The sequence below is a fragment of the Verruconis gallopava genome, assembly GCF_000836295.1.
Source record: "Verruconis gallopava strain CBS 43764 unplaced genomic scaffold supercont1.3, whole genome shotgun sequence".
NCBI lineage: Eukaryota > Fungi > Ascomycota > Dothideomycetes > Venturiales > Sympoventuriaceae > Verruconis > Verruconis gallopava.
In genome coordinates this window covers 422,920-441,004 of record NW_015622139.1, presented here as the reverse complement: position 1 = coordinate 441,004, position 18,085 = coordinate 422,920, and the positions used below count along the sequence as shown (strand labels likewise).

The 18,085-nt window shown below is 48.1% G+C and overlaps 9 protein-coding genes and 1 non-coding gene across 10 annotated transcripts; 6 read left to right on the top strand and 4 right to left on the bottom strand.

Annotated features, from left to right (window-relative positions):
• The first annotated feature begins 18 nt into the window (after positions 1–18).
• PV09_01089 (uncharacterized protein) lies at positions 19–1,143 on the top strand. Its single transcript, XM_016353930.1, has 2 exons — positions 19–398; positions 466–1,143. The coding sequence occupies exons 1-2, from the start codon at positions 30–32 to the stop codon at positions 901–903; spliced, it is 807 nt and encodes a 268-aa protein (XP_016218025.1). The 5' UTR covers positions 19–29; the 3' UTR covers positions 904–1,143.
• On the bottom strand, positions 1,007–3,194 carry PV09_01088 (uncharacterized protein). The gene is made up of 3 exons (XM_016353929.1): positions 2,813–3,194; positions 2,270–2,760; positions 1,007–2,215 (listed from the first exon to the last, which is right to left on the bottom strand). Exons 1-3 carry the CDS (start codon positions 3,032–3,034, stop codon positions 1,627–1,629), a joined length of 1,302 nt encoding a protein of 433 aa, XP_016218024.1. The 5' UTR covers positions 3,035–3,194; the 3' UTR covers positions 1,007–1,626.
• Positions 3,195–4,527: 1,333 nt separating this feature from the next.
• Positions 4,528–8,284, top strand: PV09_01087 (uncharacterized protein). The gene is made up of 2 exons (XM_016353928.1): positions 4,528–4,868; positions 4,925–8,284. Exons 1-2 carry the CDS (start codon positions 4,681–4,683, stop codon positions 8,124–8,126), a joined length of 3,390 nt encoding a protein of 1,129 aa, XP_016218023.1. The 5' UTR covers positions 4,528–4,680; the 3' UTR covers positions 8,127–8,284.
• Positions 8,285–8,446: 162 nt separating this feature from the next.
• On the top strand, positions 8,447–9,196 carry PV09_01086 (uncharacterized protein). The gene is made up of 2 exons (XM_016353927.1): positions 8,447–8,880; positions 8,941–9,196. Exons 1-2 carry the CDS (start codon positions 8,667–8,669, stop codon positions 9,045–9,047), a joined length of 321 nt encoding a protein of 106 aa, XP_016218022.1. The 5' UTR covers positions 8,447–8,666; the 3' UTR covers positions 9,048–9,196.
• Positions 9,197–9,629: 433 nt separating this feature from the next.
• On the bottom strand, positions 9,630–10,385 carry PV09_01085 (uncharacterized protein). Its single transcript, XM_016353926.1, has 3 exons — positions 10,274–10,385; positions 10,155–10,223; positions 9,630–10,102 (listed from the first exon to the last, which is right to left on the bottom strand). Exons 1-3 carry the CDS (start codon positions 10,319–10,321, stop codon positions 9,941–9,943), a joined length of 279 nt encoding a protein of 92 aa, XP_016218021.1. The 5' UTR covers positions 10,322–10,385; the 3' UTR covers positions 9,630–9,940.
• A 146-nt stretch (positions 10,386–10,531) lies between these two features.
• Positions 10,532–12,767, top strand: PV09_01084 (uncharacterized protein). Its single transcript, XM_016353925.1, has 2 exons — positions 10,532–10,786; positions 10,881–12,767. The coding sequence occupies exons 1-2, from the start codon at positions 10,645–10,647 to the stop codon at positions 12,575–12,577; spliced, it is 1,839 nt and encodes a 612-aa protein (XP_016218020.1). The 5' UTR covers positions 10,532–10,644; the 3' UTR covers positions 12,578–12,767.
• A 271-nt stretch (positions 12,768–13,038) lies between these two features.
• Positions 13,039–14,390, bottom strand: PV09_01082 (uncharacterized protein). Its single transcript, XM_016353924.1, has one exon. The coding sequence runs from the start codon at positions 14,183–14,185 to the stop codon at positions 13,568–13,570; it is 618 nt and encodes a 205-aa protein (XP_016218019.1). The 5' UTR covers positions 14,186–14,390; the 3' UTR covers positions 13,039–13,567.
• PV09_01083 lies at positions 13,223–13,312 on the bottom strand. Its single transcript has one exon. It is a non-coding gene; the product is annotated as a tRNA-Asp (tRNA).
• A 148-nt stretch (positions 14,391–14,538) lies between the features above and the next one.
• On the top strand, positions 14,539–15,762 carry PV09_01081 (uncharacterized protein). Its single transcript, XM_016353923.1, has 2 exons — positions 14,539–14,694; positions 14,823–15,762. Exons 1-2 carry the CDS (start codon positions 14,577–14,579, stop codon positions 15,575–15,577), a joined length of 873 nt encoding a protein of 290 aa, XP_016218018.1. The 5' UTR covers positions 14,539–14,576; the 3' UTR covers positions 15,578–15,762.
• A 446-nt stretch (positions 15,763–16,208) lies between these two features.
• Positions 16,209–17,424, top strand: PV09_01080 (uncharacterized protein). The gene has a single exon (XM_016353922.1). The coding sequence runs from the start codon at positions 16,241–16,243 to the stop codon at positions 17,153–17,155; it is 915 nt and encodes a 304-aa protein (XP_016218017.1). The 5' UTR covers positions 16,209–16,240; the 3' UTR covers positions 17,156–17,424.
• The last annotated feature ends 661 nt before the right edge of the window (positions 17,425–18,085 follow it).

Sequence of the window (18,085 nt, the reverse complement as noted above, 5' to 3'; positions counted from 1 at the left end):
AACACGCGATCGAAGTCCAATTTAATACCATGCGCCCATTGCATTTTGAGTTCTTTTCACAAAGAGTCGTCCAGCCTCGACCTGTTCCATTGTCATCCTCGCGAATAGCTTGCTACAAGAACGGGATGTCAAAATACGACGAGGACATTATACACTGGTCTGACGACGAGGACCGGCTGTTTGACTCTCCGGCTTTGTCCAAGACAGTAGACGCGGGAACAATTGGCAAATCAGAAGACCCTCAGTCGCGGTCGAGGGCACGATCAGGAGAATCTCCATATGGCACTGAAGAAGCACGTGATGCAGCGCTGCAGCAAGAGCTTGAGAATGTTCGAAAGATTAATCAAGTGATTGAGGGTGTGGTGGAGAGCCTCGAGAAAGCCAAGAACAACATGGAGGTCAGTAGTTTACGGACATATCCCTTATGCATAGCAAGGGGAAGAATACAGTACTGATTAATGGAAGACCGTCTCCCGAACAGTCAACTCAGCCACCACCCTGCTCCAGACATGGACGCGCATCCTATCTCAAACAGAGCACAACCAGCGGCTAATTCTCAACCCTGCGTGGCAAGGCGCAACCCATGATATCACCGAGCTTGAAGCGGAGGAAGAGCGCAGAGTACGCGAGGCCCAAAGACGGCAGATTGAAGAGCAACAACGTCGCGAGGCGGCAGCGCGCAAAGCAGAGGAAGACGAAAGGAAACGACAGGAGGATGCTGCAAAAGCCGCGAGAGGCGCGCGGGGCAGGGGCAGGGGCGTGGGCAGGGCAGCGAGCAGCGTGTCGAGCTCAGGATATGGCCAGCAGAGGGCTGGAATGACGAAAGGCAGTGCGGCAAGCAGCTCGTCATCGAGAGGCGGGACTGGGATTGGAAGGGGACTCAGAGGACGGGCCAGAGGCTGAGGATGACATGTGTGCGCGTAGAGTGGAACTTTCATGAACATGATACGGAACGAAGTATGATACCCCGTTGTGCAGAGCGGAAGCCCGCAATACCAAAGGCTGGTTAAGGCCAGATTCTTAATGTCTTTATTAGCATATTTGGGTAATCTGTACAAGATCGGAACAAAGAAGTGCGAGGTAGTCACGTTGTGCAACTGGCCTCCATAATTATCAACTCAACTAAACCTTGTCTCTTTACCACACGGACAGAGACAACGAGAATGAACATACGCTGACTCAAAACACTGAAGTCAGTGATGTTGTATGTTGAATTCTTAACGCGCACATGGGTTTGGCCTGCGCGCTGAAACCTGCTCTCACCATTCTGATCGCGCTGCAACCGTCATCAAGGTAAGAATCTTCCCCTTCTTCTCGCCCGTTCAAAGCTAGCTTTTGGGGGAACTTCCACTGATAAAACAAACGCACGTTGCGCGCTTTGCATCATCACATCCGATACACTCATCCACCGGACTGCAACCACGTAATCCTTTTTGTGCGGATGTTCTCCTCTTCAGTCTCATTCACGCCTAAAGCTCTGCTCCTTCCCCACTGGGTTCCATCTCGAAGTTGGCAAATGAATGGGTGCGCGCCGCTGTAATGACAAAGCTTGGCTACGCTTGAGGGCTGATATCGCATCGAATATCAAAAAGCGCTGGCAACAACTCAGGAGCTGAGACCTTCCGTTCACGATTTTGTCGGTCTGCGCCCATGCAGCTTGCATATTGAGCTGCATCTATGTGGATGTGCCCTGATCGCATCGCTCGGGCCCTCACAACTGACTGAATTCCCTAATCGCGGTGAGATGATATTGCTCAAGTCCTCTCCCAGAAGTTCTTCGGCCTTTCCTATTCTGCTCGTCATGCCTGATCTGTCCGTCGATGCGCTCGGCCTCCATGGCTCCTTCGGAATGATCTGATGAGGTGGAGGGGGTAAGCTAAACCTGGCGTTCGCGAAACCTGTCTGAATAAACTCGAAAGACTCATTAGACTCGTCCTTGCGCACAGGAAGTTCCTCCACTCTGGTGGACCCAGACTTGAGAGATGGAAAGCGCGCGTATTGCGTGGCGTGGAAGCTCGAATTGCTGAAGGACGAATTCGTGCCGAAGATGCCACGGAAAAGTGGCCGCAGAGTAGCAAGCGAGCTGGCGCATATACCTAGCCCCGGTTCGATGGCAGACCAAATGGCTACGAGGTTGGCATCTGCGAACCAGGTTTCCACAGCGGTGGCGAGTCGAGATACGTAGTTAAGTCGAACCATGGATGCAACACCGCCGCTAGTTCCTTCATAAACTTGCATTCTCCAAATCAAGGAGTGGCTTCAAACTTACATGGCCGCAAGAGCTAAGATCGCGACGACCGTTGCCCGTTCCCGCGTGCGCAATTTCGACTCTCTAAGCACGGTGAAAGGAAGGAGTGCGAACACTATGTCAGTCACGCTGGATATCGCGCCGTGCGTGTAGGACACTCCCAGAAACTGTGCAGGCGTGAGACACTTCTTCGCGAGCTGCTTGATAAGGAATGACATCCCTCCTCTTGGAACTCCACATTGGAACACGATGAGGAAGAAGTAAGCAATATTGATTAGCGTCGCGAGCAGTAGAGACGCGTAGACAATTTTTCTCTGCCACGGCTTGATCATAACGCGCAAGAAGAAGATGGAGACGGAAACCTTGAGCGCGCACATTGTAACGACATAGAAGCTTTCCGCAGCCATAAGCCAGTTGAATGCCGCGTCGACATTTCCGATGCGCAGATAGCCATCGCCCATTGTGGCACCTGCGCAAACAATGCAGGAAACATTGTAGACCGTAAAGAAAATCTATCCGTGATCAGTACTGTTCGAATGAAGTCACGGCACAATTATGACTCACGACAGCCAGTAAAATCCATATATCATCAGCCCCTATGTTGCGTACAAGGACGCCTCGAGTATAGAATCGAAGTATCACCGCGATCCATGATAGCGACATGAACACGCCGCAAGTGACTTGCACGGAAATTCCCTGCTCGTAGGTGCCAACCTTGACAGGAAGGGCATCAGCAGGAATGGCAGTCCTTTCTACGATCTGACCAAAGACCGTGGGAGGAACCATGATGGATAGCCGTACTCGTAGGCCGTTGTGAAGGGCAGGAAAAAGAAAAGAAAAGACATAGATATGAGCAGGTTGAGCTGTCACAATGGGAGACTCAAAGAGGACGATGTAAGAATGCAGAGCATGTCACGACTAATCGCTGGGTCTTGCATACAAGACCCTTACGAGGGAACAAAAAGGGTACAGACGACTCGCGTGTCAAGACTCACTATGTATGTACGATTGTTCATGCACCGGCTACTTTACCAAGATGGTATGATTGCCTCGTGGAGGCCACTATCAAGTGACAATGGATCATGGGGAACGGCGGACCATCTCAGGGCGTCGCCAATCGCACAAAGCTGGGGTACATGCACGACAAGAAACTATCATCTGTCATTGACGGGTAAGTCAGCGTCGCGAGGCTTCATGATTGGTGCGAATCCTTGACATCCACGAGAGACCGCCGAGGCACAGGGATAGAATGGGAAAGTCAGAGGAAGCGGACGGAGTATTTTGGCGAGGAAGCAGTAGGATGTGTCAACGGAGTGGTTGGGATGCGGGGCAATCGCGCGTTCCTAGACTAAAATCGAGTAAAGCCGGCCTTGCACAAGTGCGCATATCGCACCAGAGTGGCCAATGACAAGGAGCGTTAAGTGTCTCAGAGTATGCGAAGAACGTGAAGTTGGGCGGTGGACGCCGACGTCCAGACATGCCGGCTAGTGGCGGGGGTAAATTACAATTTTGAGCAGGTCGGTATCGCATGTGAGATGCCGCGACTTTGTGGAGGTCGAGCTTTGGGGATATGAAATAAAGACGCCGCCGCGTGGCTAAACCATCGAAGAGATGGTTCCTGTGTGCAAGACCTCGCTGCCTCAAGGCTGGCGAGCTTAAGCGAGAGCATGATGAAAGGGGGGGTCAACGTCACACAGATTTGCAATCTCACCGTCTCGTGTCTTGAATGAAACCATTGCATGATCGGGAGTCGTTATTTGCTCGACGCCCTAAGCGAGCACTGGCCGACGTCGTCCACTAGAAAGCCACGCGAGTTCGCACACCTGCAGCCAACACCAAAGCCATGCCAAAGGTCGATTTCTTGCCATGCGGGCTGGAAAAGATTCCTTATGTGCACAGTATATAGGAAAGGCCGCAGACTGGCTTCGCAGTGTACATTGCAACTGTCGGTGCCATAGATTGAAGAGAGAAAACGGCGGACCAGAGCCCCGAGTTCAGTCTTTGTCTCTTTGGAAATCCCAGGAAGACCTGCAAAGTCATCGTCTTGTAATCAAACCAACTCGATTTCTCTAGAGCTGAGTCAGGACGTCGTCTGGCCACGCAACCCAACGCGACCACTTGGAGCGAGCGAAGAAAAGATCGAGCGAGCAGTACTGAATCATGCCTCAGGCAGCAAGTCTACCGAGCCTTGCCTCTTGCCAAAAGGGGTTAGCGTCTTTTGAGCTCCGGATATGACATCGTTCCCATTTGGAGTTGGACGTAGAAGCCGTGTCGTGTGAGTATCCATAGGGATCTAATACATAATTCTCATACCATTTCTCAACCCTCCAAGATTAAAGATGCCCGCTGTTGTCATTGCATCTTTGACGTCATCCATCTCGCTTTGCAAAACCCCGCTGGGAGTGACGTCGTTTTCGTAAGCGTGGGCTCGAATGCTGTTCACACCGCGCGTTTACCAGCTTGCATCCGCGCCAGACCGCAACCTTGAGGAGATCGTCACATCGTCGCCGTACCTTCGCCTGTCACCGGGTTGGAGAACCCTACGATTTCAACGGAAGCACGCCAGGAAGATGCTTTTGGTTCACCAGACGGGGAATTTAAAAGTGGGCGAGGTTGTTAGGTATATCAGTGGAAATCTCTTCTTTTGCGGGTTGCTGGTTGCTAATGTTCATTGAGATATACGGTGACGTATGAACCTTCCTCCGATCGTATCCTTCCTTCTCCGCAGCATCTTTTCGTGCGGATAAAGAACAATGCTGCCCTTCCGTTGCGAGCCGCATACTTGCATGGGCCATACACCCTTCATGTTGCGGCCTATCCTGCTCACTTCAACCCAAACGAGAAGTTGACAGACGTTAAAAAGCATGGAGCCCCGCAATTCGAACCCAACCTCAAAGCTGGAGGAGTATGGAACGCAAAGATCCCCGTCCCCGAGGAGATACGCGTCACCGGCAACAGTGGCGGAGAGGCTGAAGGGGATGGGCCAAAGAAACTAACGTGGATTATTGAAATAACTTCGCAGATTATTTTCTCTTCTTCAGCTTCCGTGAGCTTTGAACTGCTCATCAGCCGTGACGAACGATCGTTGGACTTTGGCCTCACAGCTGTGGGCGGCCATGAACAGCGGCAGAGTTTTGATGGATCAGATCAAGTACACGACCGCCAGCAAGGTAGCCACAGACACGGTGGAAACAAGCCAGCACATACGAAGGGCGTGTATTCGAAGGCCATCAAGCTGAAAGTCGACGACACGGAGAGCTTATGGAATACGCCTCCGCTCCCCGGATGGGAGGCAGAACAAGAGAAAGGCAAGAAGGCTGTGGAGCACCCTGACGATAAATCCAAAGACAAGAGCGAAGAGCGACCACGTAAAAAACAGAAAATTCATCTGGTCATTCTTACGCATGGTCTACACAGTAATCTGAGCGCCGACATGTTGTACATGAAGGAGAGCATAGATGCAGCAGCTAAGCAGGCGCAAGAGAGCAAGAGGAAGCGACGGGAAGCCAGTAAAGCCACACCAGGAACGAGCAGTACAGCAGCAGCAAATGCGGAAACAAAGCCGGTTGAAGACAGTGAAGACGAAGATGAGGATGAGCAAATCATGGTTCGAGGTTTTACAGGAAATGCTGTCAAGACAGAAAACGGTATACAGTACCTTGGAAAGAGAATGGCAAAGTACATATTGGACTTCACCTTCCCTGATCAACCGTACAGACCGATTCGGAGATCGATGAGTGAGAAGTTCAGCAACGCAATAAGCAGCAACAAGAAAGCCCAGACAACAGATGAACAGGGCCGGCCCACCCATTCTGGAAGTACAATCAGAATGGAGGACGTCTCAAACGCAGATCTCGCTTACACGTTTTCAAAAATCTCATTCATCGGACACTCGCTCGGTGGACTTGTCCAATTGTACGCCATTGGATATATACAGAAGCATGCGCCTCAATTTTTCGATTACATCAAGCCTGTTAACTTCGTTGCGCTGGCTTCACCATTTCTTGGCCTCAGCAACGAAAATCCCATGTACGTCAAATTTGCGCTGGACTTCGGTTTAGTTGGTCGCACTGGCCAGGACCTGGGTCTCACCTGGCGACCCCCATCTCTGGCAAAGCAAGGTTGGAATGCTATCGGCTTTGGTTCGGCGTCCAAGGATCCTGACCAGCCAGATCCTGGCGCAAAACCGTTGTTGCGGATATTGCCGACTGGACCGGCACACCGGGTACTTAGGATGTTTAGAAACAGGACAGTCTACTCAAATGTGGTGAATGATGGTATTGTTCCTCTTAGAACGAGTTGTTTGTTGTTCCTTGATTGGAAAGGATTGAGCCGTGTTGAGAAGGCTAGAAGAGAGAACGGAATTATTGGAACGGTGGCCAACTGGGGGTGGTCAGAACTAACAGGAGCAAGCAGCTCTTCCAACGCACTGATTACCGAAGATGAGGGCGACGAGAATGCTGGAGAAGATGCGCAGTTGAAAAGGTTTGAGACCACCGTACCTCAACCCGCCGAGGATGAGACAAACCAAGACTACCAAGAGCAGGGAGGCAGAGGCTCAGCAGAGCACCATTACCTTCAACAAGAATCCCAACCGAAATCTCCTCCGATGAGCCCAAGGCCGCTCGACGGGCTCCGCAATTTCTTGGGCTTAACCTTGAAGACTTCTAAAAAGGATCTGAAGATGTACAAGCGCACTCAGACATTTAATGCTGAAGATTCCGAAGCACGTAATGGACAATCCGAGCAGCCAGAGAGAAGTCCAGGCCGGACTGATCGGCCAGTGGCAACAAGAGGCGACTCGATGACAGATGATCAGAATTCAAATGCGCCTCCGAAGACTAGCATCTTCGAGTCGGCAGGAGACATTCTGAATCCACCTATACCACCACTCTCATGGATTATTGATCCGTCTTCGCGAGCTAGAACCATTTTCCACGATCGAATTTACCATCCTGAAGATATACCTCCCCCAACCATTAAACGACGCAAGACTTCCGAAAGACTTGGTTTGAGTTCTCAGAGTGGTTCTGCGCATGCAGGAACCGCGGAGGCATCAACTGCGGATTTAAGCGGAATGAAGGTGGAGGAAAAAATAGCTCGCGCGTATCACAAGGACCTTTCGTGGCGGAAAGTGCTAGTGCGTCTCGAACCAGACGCCCACAACAACATGATTGTACGTCGTATGTTTGCGAATGCGTATGGCTGGCCGGTCGTTCAGCACCTTTGCGACACACACTTCGCAGACACCTACACTGCACGGACGCGCGACGAACTTGAGCCTGCCACAGACCGCGCAAAAGGAGTAGAGAAACCTGTTGGCGAGCATGGCGAGCACGTTAAAGGTCAGCAAGACACGGCGGCACCAGACCACCAAGCTAGCGACATGCGCGAGTCTGCCGACGAATTGATGCCACTTCGTGCGGAGAGCGGTGGCAGCGTCAACATTGCGAGATCAATGACAGATACGTCTACAACTCGAGGCTCTAGCTATGACTCGTATGATGACCGTTACTATCAAGACAACAACACGGACGATGAAGAGAACCGTGGCATAATTCCACGATTCTGGAGTCCTCCGCCTATCTTCAGCGGTGGCAAGGCATCTCCGACAAGCAGTAAGCGAGCATCTGAATCAAAAGACGAAGAACACTGTGGTACGAGCCAGGCTGAGATTGCAGACTTTTTGACGGCGGAGCCACTACTCTTGGAGGGTCACAGGGGCTTAGAACCTACTCCTCTAATGCCTGGACAGTCGACTGGAGATGTGGGCTTGAAGGGCTTGGAGGCTGTTCGACCGGAGAGCAAAGGTGGCAAGGAAAGTGTGAGCGAGAATGTGGCGAAAAGTATAGGGAGCTCACAGTCACCAGCAAAATAATACGTTGTAATAGCAGCTGAAATAAATTGTCTGTTCTAGAAATACCCTTCACAAGACACATGTTTAATAGAATGCATAAGAATAGATGTTTGTATCATCGATTTTATTCGCAATATGCACAAATGATTTAGCGAAATGCCAGCAATCAAAAGTCAGAAATGGCCAAGAATTAACTGAACTTCCGGACTTGCTGAACCAAGATCCAAAGTTGCGACGCCTCAAGACTGTAGTGGTGATTACATCATAGCTATGTCGGTCGTGCGCCACTCGCTGCGTCCAAACATGCTATTCCAATCATTGCCATGCCAAGTTCGTCGAGAAGTCCATGTATCAAGTATTTGGTCGTACAGACCTGGCAAAGACGTCACGGCTGCCTAGCACATACGTAGTTATATAGTTTTCCGTCCAAAAGCGCGTATCGAGATTCTTTGCAAAACTCAGAGCATACACGTCAATCACCCACGAGACACGAACTTTGGATCTATTCTACTCTTCACTGGAGAAAGAAAAAAAAAAAGTTCGAAAATAAAAAGAAGGAAAATGGTCTCGGTCTTCTCTGCGCTGGGTGACTTCGTCAAGTCGATCTACGAGCTTGTCGTGAGCATGTTGCAGACCTTCTTTGGCCTCGTCGAGACCTTCGTCAGGCTGATCGTCAACTTCTTCACAAGCGTGATCCAACTGCTGGTAGACACCACGCGGGGCGTGTTAAGTGGCATATTCGATATCATCGGGGGTCTAGGAAACTTTCTTCTTGGTAGGCCTGTGCCTTTGCATCCCAAGTCTCCTGGAGACATTCGGCTAACAGAGTCACCAGCTAATGCAGCAATCATCGGCCTTGCGGCGGTTGGATTCTATGGATACTTGGTCTACCAACGACGCCAGGGACAAGCCGTGACGGTTCAGGGCAAGAGGCTCAATTAGGTTTCTTTCAGTTTTCCTTTCTTGGGCTGAAATGCAAAATGATGCAATGACTGTACTATATATGATTGCGCAATAGCTGATAGGCGGATCGCGAAACGAGGGAATATCTAAGCAACGAGAATGATACCTGTATTTTCATTACCAAGGCCTAGTAAAGTTCATCGTTTTGACGTCGTCTCTTCTTAACTATCAGCTCCTATCTATGCATATCTGACCTTCAATTTATCCGATATATTTTTTGTAGCTGTCGTATAAGGTATACTCGCAATCGGTCCGACTCTAATTGATCTAACATACTCTACTTTGATCGCGGTAGAGATGATTGTCTTGTTATCTCACCTTTAGGCTGTCCCCTTTGTGAGGCGGAAAAGGCAGGTTAACAGTAAGCTACTGTTTCCATTTCTCGAGCATTCTCCAAGCGAACACATCCAGCATGTTCCAAGTAATGGTATTTCGACAAAGTATAGTTGGAGAGAATGCCGATGACGACCTTATACACAATAGCCGTTGTGAGGCAGTGGATCCGTAAAAGGTTTAGCAGTTGCTGCTGCGCTAGGGTAGTTGATATGCAATAAGCAAGATGGCGAATAAGCAGACAATTCCGGTGTAGTAATAACAGCCAATAGCGAACTGCTTGAACATGAGCGGATTGGAACGACCCCAAGTATATATGCCTTGGTCTAGTAGCACAGGAGATGTGAAGACGTCGAGTAGACGATGAGCCAATACTTGTACAAGATCTCGCGGAGTTGAACTTTTAGTTTGGTAAAATGACGATGCATACATGTATCGCAACGAGAATGCTGTGTTAAAACGGCGTAGATTCCTGCCATGTGTTTGCCCGACTCCTGCATACCTCGTGACAACCTGCAAAGCGTCCCGGGGCAGATTGACTAATCTACTGTAACGCCCTTTGCCCGCAGTTCCGTCTTCGCTTGTTCGATTTGAGCCATCAATTCCTTATGCGCCTCTGGCACGTCGTTGAAGGTCAACACTCCCCAACCGAGTCTTGCAAGGAGGTATGCGCCGAATGATACGAGAGCCCAGAATGGGAGCTGTTGATGGGTAAGCGTTTTGCGCATAATTGCTAAGATGCTCAAATCATACATATGGGACAACTTCGTTCTGGACTTTCTCGGGAAGCGGCGCGTAGCCCATGAAAAGTGACATATAGAACTGCAGAGATGTCAGCCAGAACGCGTTGAAGGCGCAGTGATAAGACATACAGATGCAAGGAGCACCAGAACAGCAGCCGTTTGCGTTGCTCGCGACATTTTGTATGGTAACTGTGTGATGTCAGCAGCTATTGAATGTATTCAATCACTTTCCCGTCGCGAGTAAATGATCTGGGAATGGAGCGCGCTGGCATCTTGCCATTTCTAGAAAAGATCCAGGGGCGGATGCTGTAAGGCTGAGTGGATGGCTTGGCGTGGCAACCTTGCAGAGCGCGCAAGAGCTGTGGTGATTTAAGTCAACTCAAACACGGAACGTTGACAATCCGCCAGTCTGACGTTGCGATCCATTCCAATAACTCTGGAGAGACGAAGCTGATATCGGATAATCTTAGTTTCTCGCAGCTTCACCACTAAATTCAAAGATGGAACAATTCATGCGTAGCATCGATTCCTCGAAAGCGCTTTCAGATGAGATGCATGCTGAGCTAGTCCAAAAATTTCAGGAAAGTCTCAAAAGCGAAAATTGGGACGATGTAGAAGCTGTCGTTGTTGCCAGTCGCCAAGGTGAGTACGGATAATGATGCGGACGTGAATGTTGAAGAGATGGAACTGAAGTCGCTTAAAACGGTTGCCCTGCTCATGGTTAACAGTTCCATAGAAGATTGGAGGGAAATACTTGCCCAGAGAGATATACTTGGGGTATTTTTGGACCATTACGTGTGGATCGACGTGAATCCCGTGCAGACCAGACCACTGTCTCTGGCCATCAGACTTGCTGCAAATTGTTGCCTCGCTTCAAAAGAGCTTCATGCTGCTTTGGCACAGCATATTGACCGCATAGAACAATTACTTGCCATATCCGGTATATGCGAGGTAACCGTTGGTCTCCTGGCAAACATGCTCTTTGATGATAATTCGGTGCTGGAATTCTCCGTCTTGCTTGAGAAGGGGTTTCAAGAAACCATCGCCAGGCAACTAGCAATTCACAATCTTAATACAAGTCATCCCATGTTTGAAACCGCCGTAGAGATTATTGACTCTTTGGCGGAGGAAGATATGGAAGCCAAGATCCCAAACGTCGCTGCAACAACTGCCGCAGTCGCACATTTGATCGACTTCCTGTTTAGAGCATCACAAGCATCATCTGACCGCTCGAATAACCATCGGCTCGTTGACATACTGCTTCGGTGGACGACTTCGACAGAAGTGCGCAAGGAGATTAGCCAGCCTCTTTATCAGAGCAGCTTTTACAAGCTACCACAAGTTTATGAGTTGACTCTGCATCACAGCCAAGAAGTGTTGGAAGAAAATGTCGAAAACAAAAGATTGATCTCCAAGTTTGAATCTATCTTAGGTGAATTTGCGTCGCAATCTGCAACTGCAGAAAAATCCGATGCCCTGTCTGGTAGTTTATTCGCAAAGGCTGCAGAGTGGATACAGCTCACTAGGCGCAGCCCAGTTTCCGACAAACTCTGCTCTACAGGTTATCTAATTCTTTGCAATATGTGCAATGACAGCTTTGCTGTTTCAGCGGTCCATGAACATGCTCTTCACAAAATAGCATTGGCGGCACTCCTCGATTCTGAATCCAGTGAGGTGCGACAAAGCGCTGCTGCCTTCCTGGGGAACTTATTCCACCCAGTTGCTAACAAAGAGACTCTGCTTCAAGCTGGTATCATTCAGACCATATACAAAGCTGATGAAAACGCGGCCATAAGGCTCATGCGTAGGCTTTTAAGCAATGCAAGCGGCAACCTCGTTACCAGCATTACAAACGGCTCGCAACAAAATTTGCCTCTCCTTAAAGATATTATCAACAAGCTTCCTGATCAAAAGGCTCTTCAAGATGGCCTGCGCGAGATTCAGACGGATGGAAACGTGCCAGGAACTCAGGCACTAAACTCGGAGCAAATACTGACGAAAGATATTGCAAGTATTTACGTGATTACACGGCGTCATACCACACTTGCAAATCAATACATTACCACGTCTTTGATATGGTCTCTGGTTAACCTTGTATTGCTTGGAATACGTACGAGCAACGCGATCGATCTAAGCAATGGCGTTTTTGGCCTTGGTTTGGTGCTCCAGAGCAAAGATCCTCTGACCGGCTCCTTTGCAAAGAGCACCGTGGAAGCATTGCAACATGGCGATGGCTTGCTTGCTTTAAAACAAGTCATTGAGATGGCAAGAGACGATCAGGCCAATCCTGTGGCGAAAAAGGTTGCGGAGAATGCTACGAACGTTCTGCATAGGCTGGTCGAAGAATTAGAAAAGGATGACAAGCTCGATGACATGACACAGAAGCTAAACGATGTTCTGAAGCTTGGACTAGATGCAAAGTTGGAATCATAGCTATTTGACTGAGAATTTCTGAGGTAAATCGAAGATAATCCTTATTCCATCAGCTGAGTTAATGGAACTGAGCATAGTATCTTCAAAGGTTTGGTGAATAAATATTCCTGACAGCCAAATTATTTCATGTGTTAATGCTGATCGTGTTCGTTACATAAATAATATACTAATGAAAGTGTCAAAATTATTTGCGGAAGTTAGAGATACCTTGGCATAGTCTTGAACGTGAATTGTATGGAGGGAACAGTTTCTTATATAGTTCAATATTTTAGAACGGTAGCGAAGTTCAATTCATAGATAAAGTCATCTTTTTCAAGTACATCAAGCTGAACGACTTCTGACGTGAGATTTGAATGAAGATTGATGCTATCTATCTTCGATGGTATGAGCAACATAATTTAGGGCTGGTTCCGGAATAGCTTGGAAAACTTCAACACATACGGTTAGAAATTCGAAGGAAGCGGAGATGATCTTTTTATTCTTGAAAATCTATCAATCATGTCTAATTTCTTTACCAATCCTGGAGTACGTGTGAGTTGCAATGACCTGTCCGCTCCGAGCTTACATAACGCTGACTCAAGAGGTATGCCGCATGCCCCATCGATCATGACAAAGCCATCAGCTGCGTGGACGAGTAAAAAGAATCTCTCGTTCGAGGAGTTGAACCTCGATCCCCAGCGGCTTGTTCTGTCATTGGAAAGACAAGCTGGGATGCTACCGTTACACCAAACGAGATTCCGCTTGACCATCTTTCTGATCTTATGGTAATAAACTGAATGCATAGAGTGATATCGTGCTGAACAGCCTGGGTCGAGGGTGAGGCCGATTGAGATTACTCAGCGTTCCGCTTTAAATAAGCATTGTTCCTCTTTGATTCTTTCGTATAAGCCACAGGGGCCCGGTATATCGATGAAAGCGGACTCGAAATGTGCAAAGAGAATTTTTGCGCACCATATTCAAGACGTGAGCTTTTCGCTGCAAACTACCTTTTCACAGTTTTAGGCTGGCTCTAGGGTCCTTTTTCGCTTGGATGTACAATGATTCTGATTCTGCCATGATCTTTCGTTCGCTATCTTCAAGGGTTCCTTTGATCCACATTTTTCGACCCTCTTGTTTCACGACCGTTGCTGTCGCCAATATGATACCTGGGGTTGGAACGGGGGCCAAGTATCTGGTATTCAGATAAGCGGTCATGTGCGAAATTTTGTCGTTACGACCGGTCTTGCTGTTCTCGTATAGTTGAATGACATTCAAGACGAGACCCATAACCTCGTCGAGCATTGTGGCCACAAAGCCGCCGTGGCACGTGTTTGGGTATCCATTCACTCCCTTGCCAACCTCGAAAAACACAAGCACTTCTTTTATTGGCGGATCTCTGGATGGATCAGGAATAGAGTTGATCGTCAGCAACCGCTTGATTGTATCCTCTGTTTGAAGTGTCTTCGCAAAGAACTCGTCTTCTCCAGTAGGTTTTGGGAGTCTTGTGGGTGTTACACTTGGCACATATTTCGGATTATTGATTATTGCTGCGCACCAGGGTACAGATTTGAAATAACCGAGATTTTCACATCCGGCACGGTAGTGGAGGAGGTTCTCTGCATGAACCATGTTTAGGAAGAAATCATCCAGTATCGCCAAGCATATAACGCGAGAACGAAAGAACAAGAGTGTCGACCGTGACGCGAACTTTTTGCTAGCGACGGACTTGGAGTGAGGTGCCTATTAGGATCAATGGAAGGCTAGAATCAAATATCTTTGGCAAGCTGCACGGGGCTTCGAGTTACCGAGGGTACAACGAGATAGCCCATTGCTGGGGTCAGTTACACGGTGAAGGAAATGCACTTTTGCCGACCGAATTTCGGAAGCAGCGTGGAAGCCACTTGCGACGTCATTGGTTGGTTGAGACCCATTTGCGGACAAACGAAAATGGTTCCAGCTGTAAATACCCCGTCGAAATTCTTCGAAACATCAGTCTGGAACCACGAAAATCGTCGAAAAGATGGACGTGAATCAGCTTAAGGAGATCAAAGAATTTCTTATCGCCATCGCCCATGAGGCGGGCGATATGATTACCACGGCTCACCCTTCTACTGGAGCGAGTGGCTCGAAGAAAAATTGTAAGTACGCTCGTTCCAAATGGCGCTATAAATATGGCTTTCAATCGGCATGCACTCGCATGAATTGCCCATTTAAGCCAGAAGTTCTTTCGAGTATTTCTCTATGAAATATATGCTGAACTATGCAGCCGTGGACTTGGTGACGGAAACGGATCGAGCGGTCGAGAAGATGGTCTCAACTAAGCTACGAGAAAAGTATCCGGGTTTCAGATTCATGGGTGAAGAAACATACAAGCCTGGAGATATCCTCTCGGATGAGCCAACTTTCATCGTAGACCCAATAGATGGGACCACCAACTTCATCCATGCGTATCCGTATTTCTGCATCTCACTAGGCTTCGCCATCAATAGGATCCCGACAATTGGAGTCGTCTACCAACCTTTCACGAAAACTATGTACTCAGCTATCAAGGGCCAGGGCGCCTTTATGAATGAGTCGATACCTCTCCCCCTGAAATCAAACCCCGAACCTCTGACTGATCTTGCACGTTGTTTGATATGCGTAGAATGGGGGAGTGATCGCAGCGGAAATGACTACGCCGTGAAGTCCAAGACTTTTTCAAAGCTCTGCGCAGCCAAAGAGGAAGGAGGAGCCATGGTTCACTCCTTACGGTCACTGGGCTCAGCGGCGCTCAACCTGTGTGCCGTAGCGGCAGGACAAATAGACGTCTACTGGGAAGCTGGATGCTGGGCCTGGGATGTCTGTGCTGGATGGTGTATTCTCAATGAGGCCGGAGGCTTGATGGCTGACGCAAATCCCGGTAATTGGGAGCCGAGAATTGATGAACGACGATATCTGGCGGTGAGAAAAGGTGAGGGCCAAAAGGCTATTGTAGAAGAGCTCTGGAGTTATGTGCAAGGCAAATTTGAGGTTGGACTTTGAGTTAGAGCAATGGCCACTTACCCGTCATAGACTATTTCTCAAAAAGAGATGCTTTGCTCACATAAAAAGGCTTTCCACATCTTTATAACTTAACATGCCTTGGTCAAACCTAAACTTTAGGTTGACCATGGGCTGTGTAGCGATACATGACACAACACAAACTTGTTATCATATGAACATTGCATCTCATAGCAAACGCTATACTCTGAGTTCGAGAATAATGATTGTCACCATCGCTAGGGGGACCTGCTAAGTGTACGTTTCTAGTCAAAGTCATGGTCCAATCAGTTCGAATGCACAATGGAGAAGAAATGATCAATGCTATGGAGCGATCAAATATGCATGTAAGCGCTGTCCTAAGTCCAAACTGTGAATGAATTGGCTAGAAGGAAGTTGGAAACCTCCAAACTAACCCATATTTGTACAATATTACCAAGTTTGGATTGGCGTCGATTTCCATAAATGGCAAAAGTCGACTTTTTCGTAAATACCTCTATGTTAGGATGCGCAAAAGTCTTGACTTTTGCGTAACAAGCTTAGAAATTCAACTGAATACGAACTCCGGAAGATAAGAGCTTAGGGTATATATACTAGCTTTTTCCCCAGATAGTATTTTGACCATGTTTGCAAACTTTCCCAGTATCTCGATATAAATAAGTCGCAATGACAACAGCACAACTGGCAAGAACACTCTACATCGTTGCAGCCAATGGCATCCGATATGCATATCGAAAACTTGGCCAGATTGGGGGCGTTCCCTTGGTAATGCACAATCATTACAGGTCCAACATGGATTACTGGGATCCGCTGCTCGTCAACGCACTTGCTGCTCAGCGCCCAGTCATTCTATTCGACCAAGCAGGAACCGGTCGTAGTGGCGGCGAAGTCGCAACTACATACAGCGGTTGGGCAGACCACGTCATTGAGCTCACTAAAGCCATTGGAATTGACCAATTCGATCTCCTTGGCTTCTCAATGGGCGGCGCCACGGCACAGATGGTCGCCCTGAAAGCACCACGTCGTGTCCGGAAACTTGTCATATGTGGGAGCTTCCCCTCTGTACCCGGACCCAACTCTGATATTTCTGGAATTGTTTGGCCGCAAGTTCAAGCCGACCCGAAGCATCTGAAAGAACTCTCAGCAGAGGCAGAGAGTTGCGACCCAGCCGAAGCGATTGCCTTCTCCTTCTTCTACAACACTGACGAAGGACGCGCTCACGCTAGAGCGTATTGGAACCGCGTTCTTGAGCGCAAAGTTGAGGATGAGCCTATCATGACCAGGCTTTTGAACGATGAAGGCAGTAAGCGACAAATGATCGCTGCTGGAGACTGGCTCAAGCACAATCCTGAGAATTCATACGACCGTCTTCGCGAACTGAGGATGCCGGTTCTGATCATGAATGGAGACAACGACTATCTTATCCCGACAAGTCGTAGCTGGGAGCTCCTGATTAAGATTGAAAATGCCCAGCTAATCATATATCCAAAAGCTGGGCATGGATTTTTATATCAATATGCCACTTTGGTCGCACAGCATGTCAACATGTTCTTGGACGGCTTCGGAGAGGCTAAATTATAAATTTAGATTAAAGAATAAATTTTGAAGTGCATGAATCCAAATTTTGATGCTAGCAGATTTCATGAAGCACGATTTTCACAGAGCACTGATTGAATGCTATGCCTCGGCAGATACCGGGGTTAGCTGACTACGCGATGCAATCTTACAATAGGTAAGGGAACGAGGAGAGTGCAGAGGCTCATCTCCACTCTTAACGAGTAGCTGCAGTTAAGGACGTGGTCCTCCAAGAAATGAGTATCTCTATGGCGAAGAATATTTTTAATTATAAATACCTCTTTACTACTTTAGTGCCGATCTTAAAACTGGTGACTCTGGTAGAGAACAAGGCAGCTTTATTCCCTCACTATTTGCGCGATCCCATATGAGTTGACCAAGAGACTTTGCAGCGTTTGTTAGGAAAACTATCGCCACAAATTGTTGATGTTCTAGAAGATGTACAACTTGAAAAGACGAGCGTGAAAACAAATGTACCACCTCAGGAGTACTCGAATTTGATCTCTGCAGCACTTGAGAAGAACGATGCGCTCAAGGTTCCGTTTTCCAGTTGCGGTTATCGACGGCAGAGAAAGATATACGGCGCGCAGTCGAATTCTTGTAGTTTTAAATATATGACTCTTGAGGCAAGCTTATTTCCTTTTGTCAAATTTGATGGCTGTCAAAAGTAACAATCTTAATGGCGCCTTCCTTTCGGGTTGGGGTTCGTTCTCTCATAATTAGCGTTGCAAAGTGTTGCAAAGACACAATGCCATTAGAAACATTTAGCCGGACGTGAAGCCAAGGATATACGCACATTGTAACGTAGGGTTAAAAATTGCTCTTTACTAATTTATCTCTACATCATCAAATAGGTACATCGTCATTCTGAAGAAATGAGTCACGTTTCGTATTTGTAGCGATCGTTTTGTTTGTCTCGGCCTCTGCTTGGAATTC